Raw genomic sequence first — 10,776 nt, 5'->3', positions numbered from 1 at the left:
AAATATATATTTATAAAATAAAGAGAATAAGAATATTATTTTAGCATCTCATAGAAAAAAGGAATAAAATTTTTTCTAAAATCTACTGTTAAAACAATTGGAACATCGAAATTTTTAGTAAACTTAAAATTTTTCCTAAACTATAAATGGAAACAGAAAACAAACCAAAATTTCTAAAATCTCACGTGGATTAAAAGATGAACGTGGTCCAAGCCATGTCTGCTATACGGTCCTACTCCATGCTCTTTTCAGTTTTAAGTAAACCCCAGAACGCGTATCCCCTTAATTTTATCATAGCTCGCATCATCACCTTCGATCACTGCTTTCATCATCGCCACGTGTCCTATCCATTCACTCTCCTCATTCCCCATCGTGTACACGCCTTCTGACCCGTTGACCCCTCTTACCATTCAGTCAAACTTCACTCGCTTCACCATCATGTATATTTACAATTGCAAGAGCCGCAAAATTCATCAGAAAAAAACATTTATTCTCACAGCACTCAATCCCAAACGAAAATAAAAACAAACGCACACATCACAGAAATAAATAGAGAGAAGAAGATGGTGAAGCAGAACAATAACGTGGAGAAGCTTGCGTCAATGGAGCGGAGTGATCTGAAGTATAAAGGTGTAAGGAAGCGAAAGTGGGGGAAGTATGTTTCAGAAATAAGGCTACCAAATAGCCGCCAGAGGATTTGGTTGGGATCCTACGATACCGCCGAGAAGGCGGCGCGTGCATTTGACGCGGCCATGTTTTGCTTACGTGGCGCCGCCGCCAAGTTCAATTTCCCCGGTGCTCCGCCGGAAATCGCCGGCGGAAGGTACATGACCCCTCCCCAAATTCAGGCCGCTGCCGCCCGGTATGCCAATTCGGACCCGGTTCGACCCTGTTCCACCTCGACTGAAACTTCCACGATGTTGTCGGAGGAGACTAAAACGGTGATGCCGACATCGGCATCACCATCACCCTCACCGTCCGATGTGACTCTTCAAACGGAATGTGACGTCACAGCCATGAACGGGTCGGGCTCGGATATTTTTACAACAATAGGGTCGGTTAACCCCGATTCTATATTTACGGGTTTTGATGATTTTGGTGGGGATTTCTACCTGCCAGAGATGCCGAGTTACGATTATGAAGAGGAGAATTTGGATGGTTTGATAATTGACGACACTTTCTTGTGGAGTTTCTGAGAAGTGTGTGATTTGCACAACATTTCACATAATTAGATTCAATGGGAAAGGGCTAGAAAAGTAGAAAGACATCAACAAAATCGGGTCATGGTATTCGGATTGTTTTATTTTGTATCCGTACGTACCATGGAAAGAATATGGGGTTGGGGTCGGTTTTTACAAGACCAAAGCCCTTTCTGATACCTTTTTTTTTTTTTCATACTACTATTGTTTCAATTTTCCGGAGGAAATTGATTTCATTCATTCAATTTTGCCAAGTGCCAAGGATTTTGTATAGTTGGAAACATATTTTGTAACTTTTATTCTGAATTATACGAGAAGTATATTGTTTCAGAATTAAGATAAAGCAGCCGATGAGATTGTTTCTATTTATAAAATTTTAAAATGCTGGTAAATTTTTTATAAATAAATAAAATTAGTTTTGTACTTACAAAAGTTGTTTTCATGTTATAAAAGTACTAGAAATTAATTTTATAGATGGATAAATTTATAAACATTTTGAACTATTATGAGAACATATTTAAGAAGAATATAATGTGATTACTCTTTTTTAAATATATTTTTAGGTACTTTTAAAATAAATCCAGTAACTCTGTACATATTAAATGCGTTATTTTTTATAAGTTATTAGATTTTATTAAATAAAAATCAAAGAATATTATAAAAAAAGTATTAATAGATTTTATAAATATAAAATATATTAGTGTGTAAATATATAATATTTTAAAAATAACAAGTGTAATATTTTATTTTTGAATAAATAAATATAAAGCATACAAATATTATTAAAATATATGTTTGTTTAAAAGATTAGATAAATAATCATATAGAAAGGTTAACTTTTTTAAGAAAATAAAAATTTAATATTTAACTTTTTGAATTTTTTATTTATACTTGCCTCACTCAATTTGATTTAATTCGACTAACAACTGAAGATCAAGTATGATATAAATCTTATAAATTTCATTGTTAAACCATCATACTTAAATTAGGATAGACTATATTATTTCTATAATTTAAAATTTCATGTCATTTCATATTTTTGTTTTTTGTAAAAGTAAATTAAACCTATATTTAAAAAAAGTAAAAACAATATTATTTATTTCTATTTCTATTTTAAAAAAGTATATAAATAAAGAAATTCAAAAACGTTTTTTTTAAAGCGTGAAAAAATAAAAAAAAATATTTTTATGTATTATAGAAAATGAGAAGTAAACAATATTCGTTAAAAATATATTATTATTTAATACGATATCCTCTTATTTAAAATAATATTTAATATAAATAAAATTTTAATATAAAAAAATCAGGGATTGTAAGAAACTTTTTAATTTTTACCCTCAGCATTGAAACAAACTGAAGTAAAATATTATACTTCATATGCCTCCACCTTGAATTTCTTTTTGTAGTTACGAGATAAAATGAGAAATTATGAGAACAAAAAATGTGCACAACATAAACGGATTTTTTATTTAAATAAATATTTTATTTATTGAAATAAATAATTTAAAAAATTATTATGAAAATATATAGAATTACTTATCACGTATCTTGTGTACAATACAAAATGAGATAAGACGTGTGATACGTGTATATCTCGTTTATATTGTAAACAAGATACGTGTTAAATTAAAACGTTTACAGTGTAAATAAGATACAGTAAGATAAATTTTAAATAGCTATAAAAGGATGTGCAATTCTTGGCATTCTCCACATATATTTCATATCTTCTTCTCTTCTATTTTTCTTCCAAAAACTAGGCAAAAATGTCCAGTAATAGCGAATATATGGTTGTCTGTGTGTATCCCAATTGTCGTATGAGAAATAGTGTCAATGAGGTGATATTTGAGTGTGAGAATCCGCCACTGCTGCGCACTCGACGCGTAAGTTTGTTGTCCGAGTTAAAGAGTCTGATATTGAGCAACCTTGGTAGTTTAGGGAGAAAAGAGATCGGAAGAGTAGGGAATAAGTTGCTAGCACCGTTAGATAACGGAGTTTTTCAGTTTCGCCTGTTTCGGCTCCAGGGCGACAAGCATCTGCAACTCATATTTGACATCCATGGAAGAATAATGGCGGAACAAGTGATGGAGCTTTCTGCCAAGGTTGGTGATGTTGGTGGCGGTGGTTCTGTCCACTCGACCTTTGTGCAGGATGATGACCCACCTATTACACCACCACCGATTCATGTTGCAAATCCAGTGGAAGACATGGACTTGGGTGATGAAGAATCCGACCAAAAGTACGTTGCAGATAACAGCGATAGTGATTTCTCTGAAGATGAGGAGGAGGAGAAGTTTGTACCAGAGACGCCGTCCGAGATAGTGATGCGCTATGTTTTGCCTCCCCCCTCCCCACCCAATTATGGCACTATCAGATGTACCAAGTCACTATCATACATTGGATCTGGATGTCATGCATGAGAAATATCCGTTTTTCAACACCGGGAAAGAAGATTACAACCAAGACGGTGGGATGAAGTTTGGGGTCGGCCACAGATTCAAAAGCAGAGATGCAGTAATACAGGGTATGAAAAACTACAGCATTCGTAGAAGTGTTGAGTACTGAATGGTCGAGTCGGACCGATTAAAGTATCACGTGCATTGCCGCCAAGCTGCAATTGGATGTCTCTTAAGTCTCTGTGTAGCCCTCCGACAGAACCTCGGATAATGGTGAGTTCAAGTTTAATTGTGGCGTATTTACTCATTTATGATTGCTATATCTAGTGTAGTTTTCAACCATGAATGTTTTATTTCGTTAGGGAGGTCTAGAGGGTTGGTGGAGCGTATATGTGTTTAGCACCCACCATGTCCCAAGACCATCGACAGTTGGACAGCAGCCTCATCTGCAAGGTCATCCTGTCGTTGATCCAGTTTGATGTGTGAGCATCTTTTCTATATTTTCTTATTATTTTAGATATGAATTTATTGAGTTTTATTTAGATTTTAGTGTTTGAAGTCTATTTGGATGCTACTTTGAGGTGCATTGTGGTTTTATTAATTTCAGGAAAGATTGGGCGAGTTTGATAGAGTTCGTGCAGAAGAAAAAGGAAGAAAGTGAATGCTGTCAACCCGGACCTCCTCACACTCCAACGAGCATAACTTGAGCTACAGAGGTCCAATTGACTCAGTTAGAAAGCCAAATTTTAGAGCTTTCCAACGCTATATAATAGTCTATGCTTTTCTTCTGGCATCACGGCGCTAAACGCCACGACTTGGCATTTAACGACAGGTGCCTCGTAACCAGCGCCCAAGCTACTGCCTCGTGGGGCGCTAAACGGCAGGAAGACAGCAACAACTAGAAGTTTACTGCCTCCAGGGGCGCTAAACGCCGGTTCTGGCTTTAGCACCAATAACGCGGATCCAACTTTAAGGAAAGGGCTTCATTAGTTAGATTTGGGTCATATTTATCTTATTTTATTTTGTTTTAGTTATTTTTATTCCCAAACACAATCTTTTGGGTTTTAGTAGTTATTATTCTATTTTATTTTCAAATCAAATTAGGTTGGATATAAAAGAGAAAAGATTTAGCCCTTCAGTCGGCTCTCGATCTCTTCTCTTGGACCTGATACCGCACTTGACACAATTTTGAACCCTAGTTTTCTCTCTGAGTCATGAGCAACTAAACCTCCTTGGTAAAGGTTAGGAGCTCTATTTATTGTATGGATTGATACTACTGCCACTCTATTTTGATTAATGTATTGATTTCAATTTCAAGAATTTGCTTTCGTTCTTTACCTTAGGGATTAGGGTATATTGGAAGATAACCCTCTTTCTACTTGAGTTCCTGTTAAATCTTGGAAAAGTAATTTACTTGAACATATGCTTGAAAATAATTCTTCCGAAATCCCTAATTGCTTAGACTTAACGGGATACATGACATATAATCCTCTTATATCTGGGTGATTAGGGTTTTTGTGGTTAATAAACTAGAATTGGACTTAAGTCTCTAATCGAAATTAAGTGACCAAGAAATTGACGGTTGATTAAGTTATATGAGACTAAATTACTAAAGAATTAGGGTTTAGTCAATCACAGTTTACCATGAATTGAATCTTACATGATTAAAATAGTTGGTAAGAAATAAAAATCCAGAAAATAGACAACTCCAAAGCCTTAACTATTCTCTCACATACTCTTCACAACAAATTCATTGTTTGCTTTCTTAATCACTGAATTACTGTTTAATGTTTCTGAACCCTACCAATTTCTGCCTGCATGACTAAGTGAATTGACTGTGATTGACAACTACCCGTTACTTGATTGCTTAGATTAGGCATTCTTAATTTTTAATTTCTATTTATTATTGTTCTTTAATTTTCAAAAATTTAATCTTAAGTTATTTAAAAATTTTCTCTTAATTTCTGAAATTAAGTTTGGTGTTCCCTTAATTATTTTATTTTTCCTAGTTATTTTTCTTATTAAGTTTGAATTTTGTGTTCTATTTTGCCTATTAGTTGTTCGAAATTTCTGTTTAATTTATTCAGTTATTTTATTTCTTTGACTCATGTTACCTCACCGGGAATTCTCTTTACTCTGACATAGAGATTCCCACATTTCTTTGTTTCTGTTGTTTATGAGCAGGAACAGGAACAAAGAACCTCTTCTAGACTTTGATTCTGAGATTGAAAGGACATTGAGGCAGCGTTTACACCAAGCTAGAGCTTACAAAGCTGGTGAGAATCTCAAGGATAATTTTGAGAAAGAGCCGAAGAGTCCACTATAGAGCTCAACAATAACAATCTTGTTAATCCGAATGCACTTTATGGTCCTAATATTCCTAAGCAACTTAGAAGAACACTTGGTTTATACACTGCTCCCAGTCCCAAATTTCTATGGGAATAGTATTGTTGTACCTCCTGTGGCTGCTAACAACTTTGAGTTAAAGCCTCAGCATATTACTTTGGTACAACAGAATTGCCAGTTTTATGGACTCCCGCAAGAAGATCTAAACATGTTTATTTCTAATTTTCTGCAGATCTATGATACTGTAAAAACCAATGGTGTTTAGCCTGGTCTTTATAAGTTGCTTCTCTTTTCATTTGCTATCGGGATAGAGCCAAGCAATGGCTTGATACACAGCCTAAGGAGAGCTTGGATACTTGGGACAAGTTGGTTAATAGATTTTTAACCAAGTTCTTTCCACCTCAGAAGCTGACTAAGTCGAGGACAGATATTCAGACTTTCAGGCAGAGAGAGGGTGAATCTCTTTATGAAGCCTGGAAGAGGTACAAGATGATGTTCAGAAAGTGTCATTCTGATATGTTCTTAGACTGAATTCAATTACAGATTTTCTATGATGGAGTTACTCAAGCCACCAAAATGTCTCTGGATAATTCTGCAGGCGGGTTTGTTCACATGAAAAAGACTCCTGAGAAAGCTCTTGATTTGATTGAGATAGTTTCCAATAACCAATATCTGTATTCTTCTGAGAGGACCTCTGTGAGAAAGGAAATCATGGAATTGGATGCTTTAGATGCTATTCTTGCTCAAAACAAGGCTATGTCTCAACATATTAATGCTATTACTCAGCATTTAAGTGGAATGCAAGTCTCAACCGTCAATACTTAAGATACATCTTGTGACATGAGTGGTGGCTTTTCTCAAGGTGAGAGTTATGATTATAGCCAATTTTCTCCTGAACAGGTCAATTATATGGACAATTCTTTTATGACTCCCAATAATGATCCTTTCTCTAAGACCTATAATTTAGGGTGAAGAAATCATTCTAATTTTGGTTGGAGAAATCAACCACAGAGGCAACCAAATTTTGGCAACAATAACAATCAGGGCTAACAAAATAATTTCAATCAGAGTAGTTTCAACAACAACAACCCACTATCTAGTTCTTAGAAGTCCCCTGACTTGGAATCTATAGTTGCAGAGCTCTCCAAGAGTACTCTTAGTTTCATGCAGGAAACCAGAGCTTCACTTAGGAACTTGGAGGTTCAGATGGGTTAACTAGCCACAAAAGTTACTAAAATTGATCAGATGTCCACCAACACCCTTCTTAGTAACGCAATTCCAAATCCAAGAAAAAAGTGTAAGGTTATTACCTTAATAAGTGAACAAGTGGCAAGTGCAAAGACACAAGTTACTAAGAAGCCAGTTGAAAAAGAAGCTCCGGAAGAGATGCAGAGTAAAGAGGCACCAACAAGAAGACAGCAACAACTAGAAATAGTAACAACTAGAAGCTTACTGCCTCTAGGGGTGCTAAATGCCGGTTCTAGCGTTTAGCGCCAGTTGTGCGGATCCAACTTTAAGGAAAGGATTTCATTAATTAGATTTGGGTCATATTTATCTTATTTTATATTATTTTAGTTATTTTTTTTCCCAAACACAATCTTTTGGGCTTTAGTAGTTATCATTCTATTTTATTTTCAAATTAAATTAGGTTAAATATAAAAGAAAAAAGATTTATCCCTTCGGTCGGTTCTTGATCTCTTCTCTTAGACTTGATTCCGCACTTGACACAATTTTAAACCCTAGTTTTCTCTCTAAGTCATAAGCAACTAAACCTCCTTGGTTAAGGTTAGGAGCTCTATTTATTATATAGATTGATACTATTGCCACTTTATTTTGATTAATGTATTGATTTCAATTTCAAGGATTTACTTTCGTTGTTCACATTAGGGATTAGGGTATATTGTAAGATAACCCTCTTTCTACTTGAATTCCTGTTAAATCTTTGAAAAGTAATTTACTTGAACATAAGCTTGAAAACAATTCCTCCTAAATTGCTAATTACTTGGACTTAATGGGACACGTGATATATAATCCTCTTATATCTTGGTGATTAGGGTTTTTGTAGTTAATAAACTAGAATTGAACTTAAGCATCTAATCAAAATTAAGTGACCAAGAAATTGTGGTTGATTAGGTTAGAGGAGACTAAATTACTAAGGAATTAGGGTTTAGTCAATACAGTTTGCCATGAATTGAATCTTGCGTGATTAAAATAGTTGGTAAAAAATAGAAATTCGGAAAATAAACAATTCCGAAATCTTAACTATTCTCTCACATACTCTTCACAACAAATTCACTTTTTGCTTTCTTAATCACTGAATTACTGTTTAATGTTTCTGAACCCCAAAACACCAATTTCTGCCTGCCTGACTAAGTGAATCAGTCGACTATTGTTGCTCGATTTATCAATCCTCGTGGGATTAACCCTCAATCACCTTAGGTATTACTTGGTACGACCCGGTGCACTTGCTAGTTAGTTTGTGGACATTGAAAGTTCGCACCATAGTACAACTCATCCGTCAGCATCCCTGTCCTACAAGGTGCAGTTTGACAAAGCTATCACTTCAAGTTCTCGTATAGAAAGGTTTGGATGGCGAAGTAAAAGACAATTGCACAGATATATGGGGACTGGAAAGAGTCAGACAACAAGGTGCCAAAGCTGCTACAAGCATTGTAGAGTTATTGTCCCGGAATGATATGTGAGCCTAGGGCCTTATCTTATTATGATGGGCACCTTATGATCCGCAACTGTAGCATGTTCGACAAAGTATTTTGGGCATTCCCATCCTGTGTTGAGGCTTTCAAGCATTGCAAGTCGTTTGTTTCTGTTTATGACACGCATTTGTATGGAAGATACGATAGTGTATTGCTTATTGCAATGGCACAAGACGGCAACAACAATATCCTTTCTATTGCTTTTGCAATTGTAGAGTCTGAGAGTACTAACAGAAATTTACACGTATGTACTAACTAAATTTATGTCGATAAAACTTTTTACGTTAATATGTACTAACTTAATTAATAGACATTTCCTCAATACGTTACTTAAGATAAAAATATTCAGTAAAGTAATTAATACTCTAATTATCAAACTTTAACTTAATAATCTAATTATCAAACTTGGATAGTTAATAACTAAATTAATAAATTAAAAAACGTGTAACCAATAAATTAACTTCAACGGTTGGAAAATATCTATCCCAATATTTAATATCTAAATTAATAATTATGTAGTTAACAAATTAATTACAGAAAAATGATAACCACATTTCTAGAATTATACCCTATCAATGACCTGTTGCTAATGATACAAATCATATTCTAGTTCTTGGCAAGTATCATAACTATGGCTATACATATATGGGATAAAATAAACGTCAAGATAATAAAATTAACCACAAAGTTGACTACTTTGGCGTAGTGCCATGTCGTATTCGGCCTATTGATGTCCGGATCACGTACATCTACGCTCGTCATCTTCGTCTTACTCAATAATATGGTCAGAAAGGGATAGAAGAGACGAGAAAGTGATAGAAAGGTTGAGAATGGGACCCAGAATATCGCTGTAAATGACATTTATATATAAGCGTTATCTAGTCTTATCTCGTTTATAGTATAAATGAAATAAATTTGCACGTAGTGTAAACGAGATATACACATATTACGCGAACTGTCTTATCTCGTTTATGCCGTAAATGAGATAAGTAATTCTACGTATTTTCAGAATAATTTTTAAAATAATTTATTTTAATAAATAAAACATTTATTTAATTTATTTAAATAAAAATCCCAACATAAACCACAATGGAAATGAAGCAATTATGTCTTGAAATATCATCAAGCATTTTCTATAAAATCCTCTTCCCAGCACAGTATTTTGACGAGATCAATGTAAAAAACACATAATTAAACGGATAATTATTTTTTATTTATTAAAATAAATTATTATGTAGTAAAATCCTCTTATTTTATATTTTGTAATGAAAAATAATATTTTGATATAAATTTTTTAGCATTATAAAAATTTTATTACATAATAATTTATCTTAATAAATAAAAAATATTATTGCATGTATTTATATGCTTTATATTTCTTTATTTAAAAACAAAATATTAAATTTATAATTTTTAAAAATATTATATATTAAAATATATTTATGTATATATTTACTAATATATTTTATATTTATCAAGTTTATTAATATTCTCTTTTTATAACATCTTTTGATTTTTATTTAATAAAATTTAACAATTTTTATGAAGTTTATTTAATTCTTATTTGTTTTATTAAGAGCTTGTTTAAAAATTATTTATTATGAAAAAAGAATTTTATTTTTTTTAAAAAAATTATTTTTATTTAAAATTTAATTTTATGATTTAGAATGACTATAATATATTAATAGAATATAATTTAAATTTAAAGAGTGTGAAAATAAATTTAAAAATCAAACTCTTTTTGGTCTTATTTACAAAAAAAAAAAATGAGAATTAAAATTCTCAAAAAATTCAAATTATTCATTTTTAGTTATTCTAAAAGAAATTCAATTCTTAAGTGAATTCTAATCCCTAATATTTTAAACAAGCTCTAATATTTTTTGATAATTTTTTGTTATAACCAAGAGAATTTTGAATAATTTTAAAATAAAAAATATAATTAAAAAATAACGGTATCAATTTAAAAGTGATATTATTATTTTATTATAAATAATAATGTATTTATTTTTTGTCGACATATATATATATTAATATATATAAACGGTGATTTATTCACTAGAATCCTTGACAAAAAATTAAAAAAAATTACCAAAATAACCTCTGAAAATTTATGTGTGTGGTTTG

General features: G+C 32.6%; 1 protein-coding gene across 1 annotated transcript; it reads left to right on the top strand.

Annotated features, from left to right (window-relative positions):
- Nucleotides 1-475: 475 nt before the first annotated feature.
- Nucleotides 476-1,444, top strand: LOC130969541 (ethylene-responsive transcription factor ERF017-like). Its single transcript, XM_057895306.1, has one exon. It carries the CDS (start codon nucleotides 564-566, stop codon nucleotides 1,194-1,196), a length of 633 nt encoding a protein of 210 aa, XP_057751289.1. The 5' UTR covers nucleotides 476-563; the 3' UTR covers nucleotides 1,197-1,444.
- The last annotated feature ends 9,332 nt before the right edge of the window (nucleotides 1,445-10,776 follow it).

The sequence above is a fragment of the Arachis stenosperma genome, chromosome 3 (assembly GCF_014773155.1).
Source record: "Arachis stenosperma cultivar V10309 chromosome 3, arast.V10309.gnm1.PFL2, whole genome shotgun sequence".
In the NCBI taxonomy this organism is placed as follows: Eukaryota; Viridiplantae; Streptophyta; class Magnoliopsida; order Fabales; family Fabaceae; genus Arachis; species Arachis stenosperma.
This window is presented reverse-complemented; position numbering and strand designations above follow the sequence as displayed.